General features: G+C 35.5%; 1 protein-coding gene across 2 annotated transcripts in view; it reads right to left on the bottom strand.

Annotated features, from left to right (window-relative positions):
* The window catches only part of LOC111156394 (glycine receptor alpha 3), a 215,918-nt gene that overhangs the window by 90,105 nt on the left and 102,150 nt on the right, over positions 1-23,663 (bottom strand). For both annotated transcript variants that reach the window (XM_022517247.1, XM_022517256.1), the window contains exon 4: positions 384-607. In XM_022517247.1, the coding sequence (XP_022372955.1) occupies positions 384-607 (224 nt within the window). The remainder of the gene's footprint in view (positions 1-383; positions 608-23,663) is intronic.

The raw sequence follows: 23,663 nt of genomic DNA, 5'->3' as shown, positions 1-23,663 counted from the left end.
GTCATGATCCCAGGGTCCTGGGATCAAGCTCTGCATCAGGCTCCTTGATCACTGGGAAGCCTGCTTCTCCTTCTCCCATTCCCCCTGCTTGTGTTCTCTCTCTTGCTGTGTCTCTCTCTGTCAAATAAATAAATAAAATCTTTAAAAAATAAAAAATAAAAAAATTTAAAAAGTGGATTTTCAAGAATTACTCATACAGTCTCTAGATCTGGAACTTGGGTCTGTTATTGGTGATTAGACATATTTGGGAAATGGCATATTAGAGGAACTCAAGAAGAACAATGATAGCACTTACTCAAAAATCTCAAAACATTCATTAAAAAAAAACAAAAAACAAAAACCCACAGTATTTCACTGGAATCAGGGATTTGTCTATGACTCACCTTATTGAATAAAGAACATTTCCATTCTTGAAAATTCGTAACAATTTATTGTCTGTAGTAACTTCATGAAAGTTGGCACCCTTTTCATTGGCAAAGAACAAGTCAGGTTTCCAAATGGAGTCTAGCATAGAGGGGTCTAGATCTAAAGAGTCATCAGGATATTCACTATACGCAAGGCGGGGATCATTCCATTTCTGACGAAGAAAGATATTCACTCTGTAATCCTATGATAAAAGAAAGAAAGAAAGAAAAAAAAACTGCTTTAAAAGTTCAGAATCTTATGTGCTATTCTTTGGGCACCTCTGAATTTTAGCAAAAGACACTGACATCCTTGTGAGCTTTCCATACCCCACAATCCTCACTCATTACTACTAACAAGAGTCATTTTAGTTACAAGGCTTTGCCCATGTTTTTAGTGATCTAAATGTCTCCAAAGAAGAGGCCACATAAAATATAAAATATTATGCTTATATTTTGCCATTCCATTCAAATTTTGCTTTCCTGGTTTGTCAGAATAAAATATTGGATTGCTATGAGACACTTGAAGTAAAATATTTTCATCTTTGCATTTATTTTCTAGAACCATTTCTTTCAGTAGATATCCAATAGCATTCAGAACGCATTTAGTGAAATTTTCTTGAAAGCTGTTTTATAAAAGTGATTATATATGCTTCTTTACAATGAAGATACATTTCCTCATGTTTAATATAGTAAGTTCCATGAAACAGGTGATTTGGAAAAAATAAAAGGTGATTTTGAAATAATGAAATAATAATAAAGAGACGTTATTGCCAGTAATCCTTTAAGAAGATTTGACTAAAGAGTTTTCCTGATTAGACTACTCATAGTTGACTTAAAGAGGGGAAGAGTCAAAGATTTCAATCAAATTCTTGCTCACGATTTCTGAGCTAATGTATAGAATGACATAGATTCATAGCCAGGTGTATGCGTGGGTTTTGTACGTATATGAACATAAGCACTAACTTTGACTTTATAAATACAATTTTCCCATTAGATTTTTGAAATGAGTGAAAAAATTAAACATTCAGACTTTGTTATAAGCGTGAATGAAGTGAACATTTGAGGAAGATTTCATTTCCATGGAAAATAGCCAAGGCTGGAGATATTCAGAGAAACTGAACACCAGTTTTCATATTTTTTTATTCCTTGAAAACCAAATTGCCAGTTAACAGAATATAATAACCAAGCAATCACAAAGAATGTTTCCATAATATCAGACCTGGTAGACTGCTTCTCTTGTAGGGAGGTCAAACTTGGAGTAGTAAATGTTACAAATCTATATGTTCTCTTGATTATGATTTATGCACGGAAACCCTTATCTTCTAACTGCAACTGAGTTTGCATACCAGATAATGTTTTTTTCTGCTTGCTAGGTGCCCCATGTATCTTCCAAAGTGACAATGAACAGAGTTCACTTCAGCTTTTTACCACAAAGTTCATGATAATGTGGAAATCCCACCAACCACAAGGATCTGCAGAACCTGTAAATGGGGATATATGAACAAGCTTCTACCAGCCAAAGACAGGTCACCCTCCCTTAGCCTAGAGTTCAGTTGGCCAAGAAGCATAGTTGGACAAGAAGCATGGTTGGTGACCAGCTCTTGTGTCGCTTGCTGCTCTGTAGTCTGTGTCTCAACCCTAATTTACTGCCAAAGGAATAGGTGATTGGACTAAAGGAGGTTTCTCTCTGCCTTAACCATAGGAGAAGATGAAAGCAACTCCAGTTATAATGATGCCTGCTAGGAAAAATAACTGACAAGTAAGGAATTTCCTTTGGACTGATTCTTAAGATATATATATATATATATTTGAGACAGTCCGCATGTGTTCCCCACTGTGAGGCTAAAATAAAAGTACTTTTAAGCTACAGTATATATAATAAAATTTAGTTGAATCTCCTTATCCTATGCGATTGGTTTAGCGATAAATTTTATAGACAGAATCTCAGATCTTCCAGGAAGAACTTTTGCTACAAGAATGCGCTTAAAAGACAAAGCAAAACAGAAAAACAACAACAACAACAAAAACACAAAAACAAAAACTACCCAGGGTTCCTTCCGTTTCTGTTTCTAAATCACACAAGGCAGAAATCAACTGTCACCTGTCATCAAGGCCAAATGTTACCCTATATCCACTGTGCTCTTTCTGTGAATAACCAGAAATATCTTTGTTTACTAACATACTTAGGCCTTTGGTTTAGGGCCAGGGTCCAAAACAAAACTGACAAAACAAAAATGACCATCTCCTGAAAACCTAGAAACTAAGGTTTTAACTGTTCTTGAAGTTTGGGTTTTCAATTGTCTGCAAATGACCATTGTTCTGGGAAACTACCCTATTAAACAACAAATTCAGCATTCTGAAATAAATTTTTAAAACTTAATCCTCATAGCTGGTGTATCCCATTTATACTAGGCAACCAACATAATTTGTGAATCCTGATCATTTGTGTAAATAGAGTAAATTAAATGGTAGTCAAATAATGCCACCTAAAAGAAATCCTTGTAACTTGATTTGGAATAACTTGCCTATACTAAAAGACCAGGAACTAAAGCAGGAAACAATTTTGCAAAATAGAGATAATGGATGTATATGCAGTACATGCAAAAAATTCTAAAACAGACTTACTAAAGTTGGTTTAAAATGTGATTATTCTTAAAATGCAAAACATACATAAAGTCTAATCATTTCATTGATGGAATTTTCCCTGTTCACCTGAGCTATGCCCTATAAGGGTGAAAATATAGAAAGGTTATAAGTGAGTAAAAAAAAGATAATAATAAATATGAGATAATATATATGAAAATGAAATAAACATTTATATTTCCATTTCTGAAATTTAGACATGTATTGAACTCATTCATAAGTCTCATAAAGCAACTGAATTGAATTTTATATGGAATCATAAAACATTAGGACAGAGACATTTAATGATTCTTTTCTCTACAAACTCCTTTTGCAGTAAGACCTTCAGAAGTTAATCTTACTTTTTCATCATTTTTTCATGTTTCATAATAAATAATATTTGTTGTATGTTATACTGTATTAATACCATCCCTATCTACTGCCAAAGAAATAGGTGGTTGGACTGAAGTCAGTTTCTCTCTGCCTTAATTATGGGAAAAGATGCTTTAATCAAATCCAGTTATAATGATGCCTGCTAAGAAAAATAACTGATAAGTTACATGTTAACTATATGTTATATATTTAGTGTATATGTTATACTATATTAGTATATTATTCATATAGTAAAGTAACAGTGATGAAATATAGTTATTATTTCATACTATAGAAAGACTAATTTTGACATTTCAGAAGTCTAAAATTATTGTTATTACTATAATAGAATGATACACCTTATTTTAATTAGTTTAAATTAATGTTTTAAGAAAATATTTTGTTGACAAAGTAAAGTTATGTATCATGTTTGGTTTTGAAAGTAAGTATCCATTAAAATCTAGTTCAAATTCCGGGGCGCCTGGGTGGCTCAGTGGTTAAAGCCTCTGCCTTCGGCTCAGGTCGTGATCTCAGGGTCCTGGGATTGAGTCCCACATCGGGCTCTCTGCTCAGCAGGGAGCCTGCCTCCTCCTCCTGTCTCTCTCTGCCTGCCTCTCTGCCTACTTGTGATCTCTCTGTCAAATAAATTAAAAAAATCTTTAAAAAAAAAATCTAGTTCAAATTCCATCTATACATGACATAGTAAGTAATATTTGAAATTTTACATTGTGAGGTACAAAAAATAATAATTCAGTTAGGCAAATTTTATAATGGTTCATATACTAGACTCAGTCTTCTGGGGTTCAAATCTCAGCTCTTGCAGTGAGATAGCTTTCTAATCTCCCTGTATCTTGTTTTTTCTTCCTTTAAATAGGGATAGTTATAATAGTGCTTCCTCTCGTGGAGGTGGCTGCAAGCATTGGATTGATCCACATGAGGTACTTAGAACCACACTCATTAAATATTAGCTTTTAGATCTTCAAAATCAAAATTCATATTAAATACAAATTTGGTTGTATTTTCTATTTATAAATTGGTTTTTGAAATAATAGGGGCATTTTGATATGCCATATAAGAATTTGGGTTAGATAATTGTAATGTTGAACCTAGTGAATAATATGGAAAATTTTCAAACCCATATGATAAGCTTATCATTAAGTTTTTGTATTAAATTTTGAATTTCAAAATTTATGTATTTCCTGTTTTTATTCAATGCCCATCCCCCCCCCATCTCTCTATATAATAGGTTTGTGTTCCAGGGCCCTTTTCTATAATGGTACATATTGTTGCTTACTTATCACTTTGTGCCGCATGTTATACTAGTTGCTTTGTGGATTCTTCCTGCTATCCTCATAGCAAATCTATGAAGTAGGTGTTATTATTTGTGCAGTTTTACAGATGTGGACTTTGGGACCAAGATAAGCCAAGTAACTTCAACATGATTACAAAGCTAATAGGAGGCACAGTTGTAATCCAGACCCATAAATTCTGGTTTCAGAGCTTTAAAGGATACATTGCCAGCATTATATACTGCCAGGTATGATTGTCTTGCATGCAAAACAACTGTTTTGTAAACTAATGCAAAGATTCTGGGTTTATGTAGTTTATGTTTGTGGGTTTTTTTGGTTGTTGTTATTGTTGATGTTGTTATTTGTTTTTTTTTTAAGGTATTTGGGGTTACTGATTAACATCCGTACTGATGGGAAATTACACACACCTTATGCCTAAATGTTATCCAGTTAAATCTAATAGATACCAAGTTGTCATTTCTCCATAATGAGTACCCTGGGGAAAGACCAAAGTTAGTAAAAATCACAGCTAGATGTAGCACCTAAAATAACATAGAATACAATATTCATCTTTGCCTCTATAGGGGAGTATAGGATTGCTAGAAACTAACTAAAATGACCAATTAGGGAAAAAATAGGGAAAAATCATCATTAAATGTTAATAAAAGTTGTTAAGTGTTTCTCTTCCCTCTGGTCTATAAGTTTGAAGTTCTCTAGTGTTTTCAGGTAATTTCCAATCCGCAGACTTCTCCCACTTCTCCTTCCTTTGCTCCCTGCCTTCTTACTTACTTCTGCCCTGTCCTTTCCTTGTTTCTTTGTATCTTTCTGTCTCTGTGCCTATCTTCCTCTTTCCTACTCCACCACTTCCCCATACATGTACACACACACACTGCCTCTGTAGGACTAGTGGCCACATTTCTGTACCGGTGATGTATGCAAGTGGTTTTCAACTGTGTCCTTACAGAGTAAAGGAAACAGGTCTCTACAGTACTATTATTATTGATAGCCTGATGTCTTTTTTTTTCTTTTCTTTATGCTACACATTTTCATGTAGTTGAAATTATATTGGGCATGTGTTTTTGCATCTTTCATCTTCACTGAATGAATTTTATGTCTTTTCTAGTATTCTTCTTAATCATCATTCCAGTAGCGATATGATGCATTTTTCTTTTCTTTTTTTTAGGTTTTTATTTAAATTCCAGTATAGTTAACATAGAGTGTAATATTAATTTCAGGTGTATAATACAGGGATTCAACACATCCATACAACACCCGATGCTCATCACAAGTGCCATCGTTAATTCCCATCACCTGTGTCACCCATTCCCCCTTCCACCTCTCCCATGTTTATTCTCTACAGTTAAGAGTCTGTTTCTTTTTTTTTTAAGATTTTATTTATTTATTTGACAGAGAGAGAGAGTGAGATTGAGAGCACAAGTGGGCAGAGAGCAGTAGGCAAAGGGAGAGGGAGAGCAGGCTCTCCACGAGCAGGAAGCCAGATGCAGGGCTCAATCCCAGGATCCTGGGATCATGACCTGAGCCGAAGGCAGCCCCTTAACGGAATGAGACACACAGGTGCCCCAAGAGTCTATTTCTTGGTTTGTTCCCCCCCTTTTTCTTCCCTTTGCTCCTTTGTTTTGATGATGCATTTTTCTTACACAAATAATTTTTCATGTGATCGCTTAGAGTCTAGAACATATGGAATCATGCAACTGGCAAAAAACTTAAATGTGTTGATTTATTTAGTATAATTAAACTTTTTTTCATTATGTCTCAATAGATTTGAGCAAAAATTAGGGGTATAAAGTATCCTTAAGAACGAATATGCTAGGAATGTTTTCAGAAGATAATATTTTTAAAAAATATTTTTATTATTAAAATATCACAAGATAGAATAAAAATATCACTAACTAGAATATTTTTTCTAAACATCTTGAATGCTTTTCAATGATTGCAAACATTTTAATCTAAAATGATGAGTATAGTGGAAACTATCACTGCCTTTCTTATTTATAATGTTATTTAATAAAATGGTTTTACAAATTCAATAATTAGGATACTAATTAATCTTCTGAAAAGATACATTCAGATACATTCAGGTTAAAAAATTCAATTTCTTTTACTGTTTTTAAAATTGTTGATGCTACTGATGCTGTTATTAGAGAATGGTATTTAGCTTTATTAAATTATTAGAAATTTATTTGAAAATTATGCAATTCTTAACACAAATTTTGTCATGCTACATTATTATTCAATTATTTTCTGTGAAAGTAAAGTGTGTATGCTCAATGACACGTACATATATTTGAGCACGAGATAGATCATTTATTTTCACTAAAAGTTCAATAGAATTTATTCACATTAAAAATATAAAAAGACCAATGTTAGTCTCAAATTTATTTAGATTCATTCAACAACTGTTTATCACATATTGCCAATCTGGAATTTAGTTCTGTGCTGATGATACAATATTGAAAAATGGTCTCTGCTGTCAAATTGTTCATTATGTTGTAGAAGATAGATCATAAACAGACAATTATCTTTCCACATTATAAGTGCTATATTGGAGGCACACACAGCATGCTTGGAAACATAATAGGGACCAAGGTGGAAGGATCAGGGAAGATGTCCTGAGGAAAATCTAATTGAGCTTGGTTTTTAAAATGAAAAAAAAAGAAAAAAAGTTAACTAGGCAAACATTGGGAACATAATAAAACGTGTCCTGTATTTTGACACAAAATCCAGTAATCACTGTATTTTTGTATGATTAATACAGGAATTAGGTCGACTTTAAGTATTATAATTTACTTTTTATTTGATATCTATTGAACACCTTCTGTGTAACAGGCAATGTGCTGAGGGTTATAAAGTTGAGTTATGCATAGTGCCTGTCACCTCCAGGCAAACAGTCTGCAGGAAAGGGAATGGAACACAACAAGAATGAAAACAGGGGATATGGAAGGAGTATATTATGAAAATAAGAACTTTACTGATTTTTACTTGATGTTAGTCTTCTTTCAAAAAATAAAATAGAATAAAGAGTGTGAGAAAAAAGGACTTGATGTGCAGGAAATACAGACATAGATGCAGATATAGATGAAAAATGTATTTATAAAGGACATATGCTTCCAACATAATGGTAGACAGACACATAGATGGGCCTTTCTCCTGGACATTATTTTATGGATAATGGAAAAAATATGCACTTTAAAAGAGTTTGTTGTCTTACAAGAATTTAAAGGGATTCTTCAAAGATAAAAATAGTAACAAAAGTAAGAGTGAGCTAACGCCAAAGTAAAAGCAGTGGTGGTAAGCAAATACAAATGCCTAGACTGGGAAACCGAGTCTTGCACCACCACAAGATGGAAAAACTGAACCTGTGACTAAGGATTCATTAATTAGTCCCTCAAGAATATCATGGATAAAGTTCAACCAAATATATGTTTATAACCAATAATAATTTACTACAGACAAAAGAAAGTAGACATGAGGAGATGCAGACTTGGAAACTCCACATCAAAAATATGAGATAAACAGGTAAAATGTATTTAAAGAAATAAAAGATAAATTCTGCAATAGAAGCCAATAATGACAAGAATATTTGAAAAATAATAAAATAATAATAAAATGAAAATACAAGTGTTGAAATTAAAGACTTAATGGATATGTTAAAGCATATAAGAAACTTCTGAACAAAGAACTTGAGGAGACTGTAGAGCTGGGAAAACGTCCCAGATGCAAAGTGGGTGAAAAGGAGAGAGAAAATGACTTTCAAGATAAAAGAGGGAAGTCTAAAGTAATCTACATCTAATTGAGATCCCAGAGGGATGAAAAAAATAGCAAAAGCCAACAGAGAAAACGACAAGAATTTTGCAGAATAAACCAAAGAAACTAATGCAAAGATATAGGAAACTCAAACATACAAGTAAAGGTAAATAAAAATAAGTCCATATGAAGACATTATATTAAAACTGTAGAATATCAAAGGCAAAGAAAATATGTTTGAAAGACTCACCCCTCTATTGCCAAACAATATCCCATCATATGGAACACCACATTCTATTTATCCATTCATCAAAATGGAGTATTGATACAAGCTGCAACATGGATGAATCTTATAAATACTATGCTAAAAAGCCAGTCATAGGGCGCCTGGGTGGCTCAGTTGTTAAGCACCTGCCTTAGGCTCAGGTCGTGATCCCACGATCCTGGGATCAAACCCCGTATCGGGTTCCCTGCTCGGCAGGAAGCCTGCTTCTCCCTCGTCTTCTCCTGCTTCCCTGCTTGTGTTCCCTCTCTCGCTAGGTCTCTTTTTGTCAAATAAATAAAATATATATATTTTTTTAAAAATCACAAAAGATTCTGTATTGTATGATTCCACGTATATAAAATGTCCACAATAGACAAACCTATGGTGACAGAAAGCAGATTAGTAGTTGGGGAGAAGTGAGGAAGGACTGCTAAAGTGTACATGGTTTCCTTGTGAACAATAAATAAATGTTCAAAAATGGTTGTGGTGATGGTTGCAAAATTGTGTGAGTTCAGTAAAGGTCATTTAATTATAAACTTAAAAGGATGAATTGTATGACATGTGTATGGTATGTATATAATTACCTTTTAAAAAAATATTTGTTTATTTACTTAAGAGAGAGAGAGAGAGAGAGAGCAGAGAGAGGAGCAAAGGGAGAGAGAGACTCCCCAAACAGATTCTCCATTGAGTGTAGAACCTGACCAGGGCTCAATTTCAGGACCCATCATCACCTGAGCCAAAACCAAGAGTTAGATGCTTAACCGACTGAGCCACCCAGGTGATCTATAATTACCTTTATTGGAAAATACCGAGATTGGTGGTAGACTTTGCATCAATAATGAAACCCAGGATATAGTGGGTTAACATCATTAAAATATTAAGACAATATTAGAGTTAATTTGATTAGTGTACTCACTAATTCTTCCAAATTGAAAGGCATTAAAGAAAAAGTTTTTCCTTGAACATTTATAAAATGGACTTTTAATTAATGCATTTCAGAAGGGCAGAATTAAAAAAAAAACAGAATGCTATTCTGTAGTGCAAACAGAAATGACGAGTAAGAAACTGGTGAACTGTGATACAAATTTGATTAGACTTCTCTATAAAAAATTGCTATGAGTGCATAATTTATGGGGTTGAAATGAACTGAAATATTGAAAAAACAATATCACATGCTATGACTGATCACATAAGATATGTAGAAATAATCTTTAAAACCGTGAGATTTTACCTAGAACATTTCCTAATTTCTTGAAAACTTAAGTAGATCAATACATAGGGGGAGATGCCATGATTATACAAAGAAAGAGGAAATGTTGTAAAGGTAACAATTATGTGCAAACTAGTTGCTAGAGTCCATGTCATTTTTGTCAAAATAAAACAATTTTTTGAGAAAAAGAATGAGCTAATTTTATAGTTTATATAGAATACCACTGAAGGTCTCAGATAGCCAAGGTACTCTTACAGAAGGAGAAAGAAATAGAGGGACTTCCTGTAGTAGGTAATTGAAATGATTATGAAGCTGTAAAACATTATGGTTGGTGCAGACAAACTGGCCAATGGGACAAAATGAGGAGTCTAAACAATCTTTATTTGATATATAAAGGAAGTAGAGTTGGATTAGTGGTGCACACATGGATTATTTAATAAATTGTTTTGCTTATGACAAAAATGTTCAGTTCTATCCCAATAATAACACTCAAAAAAAAAAAAAAGGTTTGGATGAGTTGAAAGTTCAAATAAGATGGGTTAAAAAAAAAAACAGAAAGAAAACATAGAGTATTATAGCTTTGAGGTAGGGTAAATTCTTTAAAAAGCACAATAGTAATGATCGTAAAACAAAGATTAATAAATTCTATGAGGTCAAATGTTAAGAAATTCTATTCATTAGAAGGTCCCTTAAGGATAATGAAAAGCCAAACCATACTGGAAGATGATATTTGCCACACAGGTATAACTGACAGCCGGCTGGTGCCAAGCTATAAAAGATCTCATGTTAATCATTGAGAAAAAGACAAAAATACTGAGTAGAAAAGTAGTCAAAAGAGGACGTTTCACTGGGCAAAGATCACAAATATCCAAGAATTATGTGAAAAAAATGTTGAAGTCCACTGATAGCAAAGAAGTACAAAATTTAGACATTAATAAGATACCATATTTGTACCAAAGTCTTAAGAATAAAAACTTTGATGTCAGAAGTTGGCATGAATAGAGAGGAAAATGATACCACATACATGACTGTTGAAAGTAGAAAAAGGTGAGAAAGATTAACATTGTACTATAAATTAGATATACAAATACTCGAGACCAATATTTCAGTTCTAAATATAAATCTTAAAGAAACTCTTGTACATGTGTGCCAGAAGACATAACACAAAAATATTTATAGTAGCACTGTTAGCTGTAATAAAAACAAAAACCATTTCAAACACTCATTGACAGGAAAATGGGTAATAAATTATGATATATCAACAAAATTAGATGTTATATAGCAGTGAAATGGATTGATACTGCTATTTAAAATAATGAGGAAAGGGGTGCCTGGGTGGCTCAGTGGGTTAAAGCCTCTGCCTTTGGCTCAGGTCATGTTCCCAGGGTCCTGGAATCAAGCCCCACATCGGGCTTTCTGTAGAGGGAGCTGCTTCCTCCCCTCTTTCTCTCTGCCTGCCTCTCTGCCTACTTGTGATCACTATCTGCCAAATAAATAATAAAATCTTTTAAAAAATAAAAAAATAATGAGGATAAATCTTAGTTAAATGTAGTGAAAACAAAGTGTCAAAAATATGCTATGGCATATTTTTTAAAAACTCATTTTTTAAAACTATTAAAACTATTAAAAACTATTAAAACTATTAAAAACTATTTTTTAAAAACTCAAAACCAGGCAATCTTTCTCTCTTTCTCTATTATCTATCTATCTATTTATCATCTACCTATTATCTACCTATCATCTATCATCTATCTATCTATCATCTATCTATCTACCTATTAACTATCTATCATCTATCTATCTATCAAAATTTTAAGGGCAAACAAGCAAATTAGAAACACAAAATTCTTTTTTTTTTGAGATTTTATTTATTTATTTGACAGAGATCACAAGTAGGCAGAGAGTCAGATAGAGAAGCAGGCTGGCTCCCTGCTGAGCAGAGAGCCTCATGCAGGGCTCAAACCCAGGACCCTGGGATCATGACCTGAGCTGAAGGCAGAGGCTTTAACCCACCGAGCCACCCAGGCACCCTGAAACACAAAATTCTTGATTATGGTTACTTAGGGAGATACTAGGGAAATAGGGTTGGGGTGGATTATACATGTATCTTTAATATTGGTAATGCTCTTGTTCTGAAGTTAGGTGGTGATGTCAATAGTTTCTGTTTTATTAAATTGTACCTTGTCACTTACATATATTATTTATGTAATTATATACCAAAGTATTGATATCAGAATATGAAATGAATAATTGGAAATACTCATTGGAACTGTCTATTCATTTATGGGAAATATGCTACACATTGCAGTGTTTTGTCATTGATACACTTTTTGTAATATATAACTCTTACCACTTATTATTAGCTCTTTTTATTGCACATCTTATATGTTGTGGTGGGTGGAGTGATGGCCCAAGCATACGTACATCGTAATCCCCAGAACCCATGAGTGTGCATCCTAATTTAGCAAAAGAGATTTTGTAGATGTGATTATGAACCTAGAAATTGGATTATCCAGGTGGGCACAATGTAGTTACAATGATCCTTATAAATGAAAGCAGAGTCAACATCCGAGTAATGTGATGTGGGATTGACTTGGGTTTTGATAAAGGAAAGGGGCCATGAATCAAAGAATAAGGGCAGCTTCTAGAAGCTGTATAAAGCAAGGGAATGGATTCACTCCTAGAGCTCCCCAAAGGAACATAGCTCTGCAGGCAACTTGATTCTTGCTTTGTAAAACCGATTTTGGACTTCTAACCTCCAGAATTATAAAAGAATGCATTGGTGTTGCTAATCCACTAATTTGGTAAAACTTTCTTAAGATAACAATACAAAAAAAACTGATATATATATATATATATATATGCATATATATAATGTATATGATAATATATAAATATATTAATATATAATGTTATATTAACATATATAATACATATTATGTATAATATATATTATATAATAAATATCTATATTTCAGAAAAAATAAAATTAAATAATAAAATATGAGAATGATAATGTATACAAATCAATCCAAATATATATATTATATACAAATATATAATATATATGTATATGTTATATACAAATCAATCCAAATATATATTTAATATATATATTATATATGTTATATATTATATACAAATATATATAAATATATATATATTATATACAAATCAATCCAAATATAATATATATATTTGGATTGATTTGTATACATTTTCATTCTCATATTCTCATATCATTCTCATATTTTATTTTATTTTTTAGAGATCTTATTTATTTATTTGCCAGAGAGAGAGAGAGAGGAGAGCACAAGCAAGGGGAGCAAGAAACAGAGGGAGAAGCAGGCTCCCCACTGCGCCAGGAACCCGATTTGAGACTCTATTCTAGGACCCTAGGATCATGACCTGAGCCAAAGGCAGCTGCTTAACCAACTAGCCACCCTGGCATCCCTCTCATATTTTAAAGAAGTTTCTAGAACAGTAGAATTTTTTTGCCAACCACTTGAGAAAAGAGAACATTTATGGCAAAAACCACTGAATTCATAGCCAAATGGAAAAATAACTCAGAATTCTTTCTCTTTTTAGGAGTTCTAATAAAAGACCCTGGATCATTTCAAAATGATTGAAAAATAATTTTCCTTTCTCAAAGAAATGAGGGCAAAGTGCAAACTCTCTAACAAATGTCTTGCTGGTTTCGTTTTATAAGATTTTCTAATTCTGATATACTGCACACAGAGGTTTCCATGCATCACAAAACGTAGAACACTAATACTCAGTGGTGGAATAATTGCTGCTAATGTCATCGCCATAATGTTCCCCATGTTGCCTGCACCATCTGCTCCATAAACCCCACCACGGGGTGGGGGGTAGTCATCTGGGGCCACTGATTCTGAAAATAACAGCCCTTTGGGAAGTGCCTTTCCATTGTCAGTAAACCAACAGGGGAAAAAAAGCCACTTTGCAAGAACTATTTGACTCTTAGAAAGGTTATTTAAAATCTCCCCTTGACTTCTTCATTATCCATATGTTTAATTATCCTCTAGAAAAGGGTAGGATTGTTGTAGAATTATGAAAACATGTTTTAGGTAAGCCTAATTATGTACCAATTCAGGAAACATAAAGTTAAGCATTCCCAAGAATTAAAGAATTAAAGTAGACTCAGAAATATGTAGATGATAAAATAGAAACAAAACCAATCTCTATTTTTTCAGAATTTATGAGGTTTTTCCTTATAATGATAGTGTTTAAGGGAAATATTAGTTATTTTAACAGAATTGGTCAGAACATAAGTGTGTTGAATCCATGAAATAACACTGTCCAGTACCGTGAACTCCAATTTGTCTTAGTCTATTCAAACTGCTAAAACAAAATACCATCGACTGGGTGGCTTATAAACAGCAAACATTTATCTTTTATGGTTTGGGGGCTGGGAGTATGGGATCAGAATGTCAGCATGAGGATCAGGCCTTCTTCCAGGTGGTGGACTTTTTTTTTTTTTAAGATTTTATTTATTTATTTGACAGACAGAGATCACAAGTAGGCAGAGAGGCAGAGAGGGAGAGAGAAGGAAGCAGGCTCCCTGCTGAGCAGAGAGCCGGATGTGGGGCTCGATCCCAGAACCCTGAGATCATGACCTGAACCAAAAGCAGAGGCTTTAACCTACTGAGCCACCCAGGCGCCCCCAGGTGGTGGACTTTTAATTGTATCTTCACATGGTGGGGCTGCTGAGCTCTGTAGCATCTCTGTATAAGAGCATTCATCCCATTCAAGAAGGTTCCCTCACGATTTATGCACCTCTCTGAGACCCACCTACTACCTTTGACAGGGTTAGGATTTCAATATATGAATTTTGGGAGGACACAAACATTCAGTCAACAGCAAGACTGAAAACTAAACCACCAGCAAAACCAAGTAAGAGCTATACTCCATGGCTCAGTGTTTACACTCCAAGATTAAGAATCATTGGGGAGGTAAACTTAGTCCATGGGAGCATACCTGGAGAAGGTGATAGACATTTACTCCAATTAATATGGTTCATTCAGTTTGAACATGACTGGTTTTAGAGTAAAGATCTGGACAGAATCCGTACTTCCAGTGGCAGCTTCCTTTCAGTGAGAACTAATAATTTATGTTCCTCTCTGGTTGTAACAAGTTGTTCTCTGTCTTAACGTGCGCACACAAGTGTCATTTCACTAGTGACACCCTTCTGCTTCCAGTGCTCACTTATATTCCTATTCAATTCCCCTTTGTCTGCAAACTGTCTCCCCGGTGGTTCTCAAACTTCTCATAGCCAAGTAGAATGCATTTTCTCCTACATAGTAGTCTATGCCAACAAATCTAAAAAAAACCAAAAACCAAAACAAACGAAGCCAAAAAATTCAAACTGGCACAAACTTCCTGACTCCTATTTCTGCCTAAATCAGTGTCTTAACCTCTGTTTACCCCATTTGGTATTATACCAAGTATGAAGGAATTTATATGTTTCTCCTGGTTTAGGCAACAAAGGCATGGAAATTCTTTGACTACTACTTCCATTCATGACCAAGAATTTATATCAAAATTTACATCCAAAATAGAATGTGCTCCTCTGTTTGATTTTAGTTCTACTTAATGTTATTCCCATAATTTGTATGCTCAAACGAACATAACCATTTACACATAGCACTTACTAATTTGGAATTTGTTTATTTAATGACATGTAGGCAGTGATCTGCTTATGATTATTTGTTTTTGGAACTTTTGTTAAATATTTGTTGTTCCAGGGGGCTCTGCGTGGCTCAGTTAGTTAAGCATCTGACTCTTGGTTTTGGGTCAGGTCAGGGTTGTGGGATCGAGCCTCTCATCAGTTGGCTTGGGATTCTCCTTCTCCCTTTGCCTCTAACCCTGCTCCCACTTGCTCTTTCTCTCTCTCTCTCTCAAATAAATAAATAAATAAATAAAATTTAATATTTATATATAAATAAACAAACAATTGTTCCACTACTGGACTACATGACTTGGATCATAAAAAGAGAAAAATCTTTTGGAAAATAAACTATTATTTGGTCTTCAGAAAATCCTATTGTCAGTCAACAATACAAAAGCTCTTTAAATCAAGCAACAAATTCTAAGAACTCACTAACAGGAAGAAAATGTTACTGAGGAGAGCTGAGAGATACTCCACACTAAAAGGTGGATAGTAGTGCCCTAAAATAATACCTTTTTGAAGATCCTTTAACTAAAGCGTTTCCGTGAATGTCTGATGTAAACTCTGTTTACAAAACTATATGCTTTTTTTTCTTTAAATTGTTGTCAAATGCATACATATAACATTTACCATTAGTGACATTTAGTACACTCACAATATTATATGACCATCACTACTTTCTACTTTCCAGATGATTTTCATCACTTTAAATGAAAACTCTGTATCCATTAAACAGTCACTTGTTTCCAGTTTAAATATATTTAGATTTTTAGTTATACACCTACATAGTTCTAAAATTTAATCTATTATTTTGGGATCATGCTCACACTCCCCTTTATAATTATAATGAATTATTAATACTTAGCAATATGACTTTTGGGAAGAGACATGATTTAGTGAAAGAAAAACAAAAATAGGTATTGTCAAAAGATTTTTGTTTGTTTGTTTTTATGTTTGTCCTCAGTCAGAAAACTGGTCATGTAAATCAATTATTTCAAAAAGTATTTTCAGTATTTCCAAATTGTTCTCAACATTGAGGCTTGTTATCACAATTTTACATTTCAATTGATATTTAAAAATTCAATGTTTTTCCTGAAAAATCCCTGAGTCTTCTGGGAATCTTTCAGTTCATGAGGGAGGACTTGTATTGCATATAAGTTTCTATGAAATGAGAGGATAAATATTAACAGAAATTAACTTTAGAAAAGATTTAGTGAGTTATATATTATATGTTCTGGATGAAATTAGATTTTATTTGGGTTGATTCCCTTCTGAGCAATCCAGATACTTCTTACCTAACTCTTTGTTGATCTGAGGATAGGCCAAAAAGCCTTGTGGAGGTTATTAAGTGCACTTAAGAGCTATTGGGGTATTAATTTTTTTTTTTTATTTAAGTTTTATTTTTTTTTAAACATATAATATCTTTTTATCCCCAGGGGTACAGGTCTGTGAATCGCCAGGTTTACACACTTCACAGCACTCACAATAGCACATACCCTCCCCAATGTCCATAATCCCACCCCCCCAACCCCCTCCCCCCATTAACCCTCAGTTTGTTTTGTGAGATTAAGAGTCACTTATGGTTTGTCTCCCTCCCAATCCCATCTTGTTTCATTTACTCTTCTCCTACCCCCTTAACCCCCCATGTTGCATCTCCTCTCCCTCATATCAGGGAGATCATATGATAGTTGTCTTTCTCCGATTGACTTATTTCGCTAAGCATGATACCCTCTAGTTCCATCCACGTCGTCGCAAATGGCAAGATTTCATTTCTTTTGATGGCTGCATAGTATTCCATTGTGTATATATACCACATCTTCTTTATCCATTCGTCTGTTGATGGACATCTAGGTTCTTTCCATACTTTGGCTATTGTAGACATTGCTGCTATAAACATTCGGGTGCACGTGCCCCTTCGGATCACTACGTTTGTATCTTTAGGGTAAATACCCAGCAGTGCAATTGCTGGGTCATAGGGTAGTTCTATTTTCAACATTTTGAGGAACCTCCATGCTGTTTTCCAGAGTGGTTGCACCAGCTTGCATTCCCACCAACAGTGTAGGAGGGTTCCCCTTTCTCCGCATCCTCGCCAGCATCTGTCATTTCCTGACTTGTTAATTTTAGCCATTCTGACTGGTGTGAGGTGGTATCTCATTGTGGTTTTGATTTGTATTTCCCTGATGCCGAGTGATATGGAGCACTTTTTCATGTGTCTGTTGGCCATCTGGATGTCTTCTTTGCAGAAATGTCTGTTCATGTCCTCTGACCATTTCTTGATTGGATTATTTGTTCTTTGGGTGTTGAGTTTGCTAAGTTCTTTATAGATTTTGGACACTAGCCCTTTATCTGATATGTCATTTGCAAATATCTTCTCCAATTCTGTCAGTTGTCTTTTGGTTTTGTTAACTGTTTCCTTTGCTGTGCAAAAGCTTTTGATCTTGATAAAATCCCAATAGTTCATTTTTGCCCTTGCTTCCCTTGCCTTTGGCGATGTTCCTAGGAAGATGTTGCTGCGGCTGAGGTCGAAGAGGTTGCTGCCTGTGTTCTCCTCAAGGATTTTGATGGATTCCTTTCTCACATTGAGATCCTTCATCCATTTTGAGTCTATTTTCGTGTGTGGTGTAAGGAAATGATCCAATTTCATTTTTCTGCATGTGGCTGTCCAATTTTCCCAACACCATTTATTGAAGAGGCTGTCTTTTTTCCATTGGACATTCTTTCCTGCTTTGTCGAAGATGAGTTGACCATAGAGTTGAGGGTCTATTTCTGGGCTCTCTATTCTGTTCCATTGATCTATGTGTCTGTTTTTGTGCCAGTACCATGCTGTCTTGATGATGACAGATTTGTAATAGAGCTTAAAGTCCGGAATTGTGATGCCACCAACTTTGGCTTTCTTTTTCAATATGGCTTTGGCTATTCGAGGTCTTTTCTGGTTCCATATAAATTTTAGGATTATTTGTTCCATTTCTTTGAAAAAAATGGATGGTACTTTGATAGGAATTGCATTAAATGTGTAGATTGCTTTAGGTAGCATAGACATTTTCACAATATTTATTCTTCCAATCCAGGAGCATGGAACATTTTTCCATTTCTTTGTGTCTTCCTCAATTTCTTTCATGAGTACTTTATAGTTTTCTGTGTATAGATTCTTAGTCTCTTTGGTTAGATTTATTCCTAGGTATCTTATAGTTTTGGGTGCAATTGTAAATGGGATGGACTCCTTAATTTCTCTTTCTTCTGTCTTGTTGTTGGTGTAGAGAAATGCAACTGATTTCTGTGCATTGATTTTATATCCTGACACTTTACTGAATTCCTGTACAAGTTCTAGCAGTTTTGGAGTGGAGTCTTTTGGGTTTTCCACATATAGTATCATATCATCTGCGAAGAGTGATAGTTTGACTTCTTCTTTGCCAATTTGGATGCCTTTAATTTCCTTTTGTTGTCTGATTGCTGAAGCTAGGACTTCTAGTACTATGTTGAATAGCAGTGGTGATAACGGACATCCCTGCCGTGTTCCCGACCTTAGCGGAAAAGCTTTCAGTTTTTCTCCATTGAGAATGATATTTGCGGTGGGTTTTTCATAGATGGCTTTGATAATATTGAGGTATGTGCCCTCTATCCCTACACTTTGAAGAGTTTTGATCAGGAAGGGATGCTGTACTTTGTCAAATGCTTTTTCAGCATCTATGGAGAGTATCATATGGTTCTTGTTCTTTCTTTTATTAATGTGTTGTATCACATTGATTGATTTGCGGATGTTGAACCAACCTTGCAGCCCTGGAATAAATCCCACTTGGTCGTGGTGAATAATCCTTTTAATGTACTGTTGAATCCTATTGGCTAGTATTTTGGCGAGAATTTTTGCATCTGTGTTCATCAAGGATATTGGTCTGTAGTTCTCTTTTTTGATGGGATCCTTGTCTGGTTTGGGGATCAAGGTGATGCTGGCCTCATAAAATGAGTTTGGAAGTTTTCCTTCCATTTCTATTTTTTGGAACAGTTTCAGTAGAATAGGAATTAATTCTTCTTTAAATGTTTGGTAGAATTCCCCCGGGAAGCCGTCTGGCCCTGGGCTTTTGTTTGTTTGGAGATTTTTGATGACTGTTTCAATCTCCTTACTGGTTATGGGTCTGTTCAGGCTTTCTATTTCTTCCTGGTTCAGTTGTGGTAGTTTATATGTCTCTAGGAATGCATCCATTTCTTCCAGATTGTCAAATTTGTTGGCGTAGAGTTGCTCATAGTATGTTCTTATAATTGTCTGTATTTCTTTGGTGTTAGTTGTGATTTCTCCTCTTTCATTCATGATTTTATTTATTTGGGTCCTTTCTCTTTTCTTTTTGATAAGTCTGGCCAGGGGTTTATCGATCTTATTAATTCTTTCAAAGAACCAGCTCCTAGTTTCATTGATTTGTTCTATTGTTTTTTTGGTTTCTATTTCATTGATTTCTGCTCTGATCTTTATGATTTCTCTTCTCCTGCTGGGTTTAGGGTTTCTTTCTTGTTCTTTCTCCAGCTCCTTTAGGTGTAGGGTTAGGTTGTGTACCTGAGACCTTTCTTGTTTCTTGAGAAAGGCTTGTACCGCTATATATTTTCCTCTCAGGACTGCCTTTGTTGTGTCCCACAGATTTTGAACCGTTGTGTTTTCATTATCATTTGTTTCCATGAATTTTTTCAACTCTTCTTTAATTTCCTGGTTGACCCATTCATTCTTTAGAAGGATGCTGTTTAGTCTCCATGTATTTGGGTTCTTTCCAAATTTCCTCTTGTGATTGAGTTCTAGCTTCAGAGCATTGTGGTCTGAAAATATGCAGGGAATGATTCCAATCTTTTGATAACGGTTGAGACCTGATTTAGGACCGAGAATATGATCTATTCTGGAGAATGTTCCATGTGCACTAGAGAAGAATGTGTATTCTGTTGCTTTGGGATGAAATGTTCTGAATATATCTGTGATGTCCATCTGGTCCAGTGTGTCATTTAAGGCCTTTATTTCCTTGTTGATCTTTTGCTTGGATGATCTGTCCATTTCAGTGAGGGGAGTGTTAAAGTCCCCTACTATTATTGTATTATTGTCGATGTGTTTCTTTGATTTTGTTATTAATTGGTTTATATAGTTGGCTGCTCCCACGTTAGGGGCATAGATATTTAAAATTGTTAGATCTTCTTGTTGGACAGATCCTTTGAGTATGATATAGTGTCCTTCCTCATCTCTTATTATAGTCTTTGGCTTAAAATCTAATTGATCTGATATAAGGATTGCCACTCCTGCTTTTTTCTGATGTCCATTAGCATGGTAAATTGTTTTCCACCCCCTCACTTTAAATCTGGAGGTGTCTTCGGGTTTAAGATGAGTTTCTTGTAGGCAACATATAGATGGGTTTTTTTTTTTATCCATTCTGATACCCTGTGTCTTTTGATTGGGGCATTTAGCCCATTCACATTCAGGGTAACTATTGAGAGATATGAATTTAGTGCCATTGTATTGCCTGTAAGGTGACTGTTATTGTATATTGTGTCTGTTCCTTTCTGATCTACTACTTTTAGGGTCTCTCTTTGCTTAGAGGACCCCTTTCAATATTTCCTGTAGAGCTGGTTTGGTGTTTGCAAATTCTTTCAGTTTTTGTTTGTCCTGGAAGCTTTTAATCTCTCCTTCTATTTTCAATGATAGCCTAGCTGGATATAGTATTCTTGGCTGCATGTTTTTCTCGTTTAGTACTCTGAATATATCATGCCAGCTCTTTCTGGCCTGCCAGGTCTCTGTGGATAAGTCTGCTGCCAATCTAATATTTTTACCATTGTATGTTACAGATTTCTTTTCCCGGGCTGCTTTCAGGATCTTCTCTTTGTCACTAAGACTTGTAAATTTTACTATTAGGTGACGGGGTGTGGACCTATTCTTATTGATCTTGAGGGGGGTTCTCTGAATCTCCTGGATTTTGATGCTTGTTCCCTTTGCCATATTGGGGAAATTCTCTCCAATAATTCTCTCTAGTATACCTTCTGCTCCCCTCTCTGTTTCCTCTTCTTCTGGAATCCCAATTATTCTAATGTTGTTTCGTCTTATGGTGTCACTTATCTCTCGAATTCTCCCCTCGTGGTCCAGTAGCTGTTTGTCCCTCTTTTGCTCAGCTTCTTTATTCTCTGTCATTTGGTCTTCTATATCGCTAATTCTTTCTTCTGCCTCATTTATCCTAGCAGTGAGAGCCTCCATTTTTGATTGCACCTCATTAATAGCTTTTTTGATTTCAACTTGGTTAGATTTTAGTTCTTTTATTTCTCCAGAAAGGGCTTTTATATCTCCCGAGAGGGTTTCTCTAATATCTTCCATGCCTTTTTCAAGCCCGGCTAGAACCTTGAGAATCGTCATTCTGAACTCTAGATCTGACATATTACCAACGTCTGTATTGATTAGGTCCCTAGCCTTTGGTACTGCCTCTTGTTCTTTTTTTTGTGGTGAATTTTTCCGCCTTGTCATTTTGTCCAGATAAGAGTAGATGAAGGAGCAAGTGAAATACTAAAAGGGTGGCAACAACCCCAGGAAAATATGCTTTAGCCAAATCAGAAGAGATCCCAAATCATGAGGGGGAGAAAGGGGATAAAAAGAGGTTCAGAAAGAAGAAAAAGAAAAAAAAAAAAAAAAGAAGAAAAAAAAAAGGAAGAAACAATTAAAAAAAGAAAACCAATAAAGAAAAATATATAAAAAGGAAAAAAATATATATATATTAGATAAACTAGTTAAAAAACGTTAAAAAAGAAAAGGGTAAAAGTTGAAAAAATTTAGCAGAAGAAGAAAAATAAATTGAAAAAGAAAAAAAATTAAATTAACTGCAAGGCTAAAGAATCATGGGGAGAAAGCCATGAGTTCCGTCCTTTGCTTTCTCCTCCTTTGGAATTCCGCTGCTCTCCTTGGTATTGAAACTGTCCTCCTTGGTAGGTGAACTTGATCCTGGCTGGGCTTCTTGTTGATCTTCTCGGGGAGGGGCCTTTTGTAGTGATTCTCAAGTGTCTTTGCCCCGGGCAGAGTTGCACCGCCCTTACCAGGGGCTGGTCTGAGTAATCCGCTCGGGTTTGCTTTCGGGAGCTTTTGTTCCCTGAGCGCTTTCCGTAGAGTTCCGGAGAGCGGGAATGAAGATGGCGGCCTCCTAGTCTCCGGCCCGGAGGAGCCGAGAGCCCGGGGCCCCACTCCTCAGTGCGCCCTCGGAGAACAGCGCCGATTTACTCCCGTCACCCTGCCTCCGGCCGCGCTCCGAGCTGACCGAGCCTGCGACCGGTTCAAGGTAACCCCGAGCTGAGAGTCACTCCTCGGCTCTGTCTCTGTAGCCGGCTTCCCTGTTCTAATACTTGTAAGTTCTGTGATACTCAGACAGCCCCGATCCTTCTGTGACCCTGCGGGACCTGAGGCCACGCTGACCCTGCGTGGGCTTCACCCCGGTTAAGCCTCTGGAGCCATGTCCCTCAGCGGAACAGACTTTTAAAAGTCCCGATTTTGTGCTCCGTTGCTCCGCCGCTTGCCGGGAGCCGGCCCCTCCCCCAGCGGTCTATCTTCCCGTCACTTTGGATTCACTTCTCCGCCCATCCTACCTTTCAGAAAGTGGTTGATTTTCTGTTTCTAGAGTTGCAGTTCTTCTTCTCTTCGATCTCCCGTTGGATTTGTAGGTGTTTGCAATCTTTAGATAAGCTATCTAGCTGATCTCCCGCTACCTGAAGTAGTCTCAGCCTGCTACTTCTCCGCCATCTTGACTCCTCCGGGGTATTAATTTTTTAGAAACAATTATTACGTATTGCAATGAAGTTGCCTCTGCCCCTCAGGCCAACCTAGTAGTCTTTAAACTTTAGTAATAAATTTTAGCCTGTGGGATTGATTCACTAACTTTTCTTTGTCTATCTGTAGATCATACCTTCTTTCTGAAAGGACAGAGCACTTCTGCACATCCTGAAAGAGGAATCAGACCTCTTGGATAAACCCTTAGGTCAAGCTCCAAGCACCAAGATAAGGTCTGTAGCTGGCACCATTGAGTCTACCTGTTATCAAGAAATGTTGATGAAC

Source organism: Enhydra lutris, unplaced genomic scaffold (assembly GCF_002288905.1).
Source record: "Enhydra lutris kenyoni isolate GAN:26980312 unplaced genomic scaffold, ASM228890v2 scaffoldscaffold3, whole genome shotgun sequence".
NCBI classification, from domain to species: Eukaryota; Metazoa; Chordata; class Mammalia; order Carnivora; family Mustelidae; genus Enhydra; species Enhydra lutris.
The sequence above is the reverse complement of the archived record's forward strand: the minus strand, read 5'-3'. Positions and strand labels throughout refer to the sequence as shown.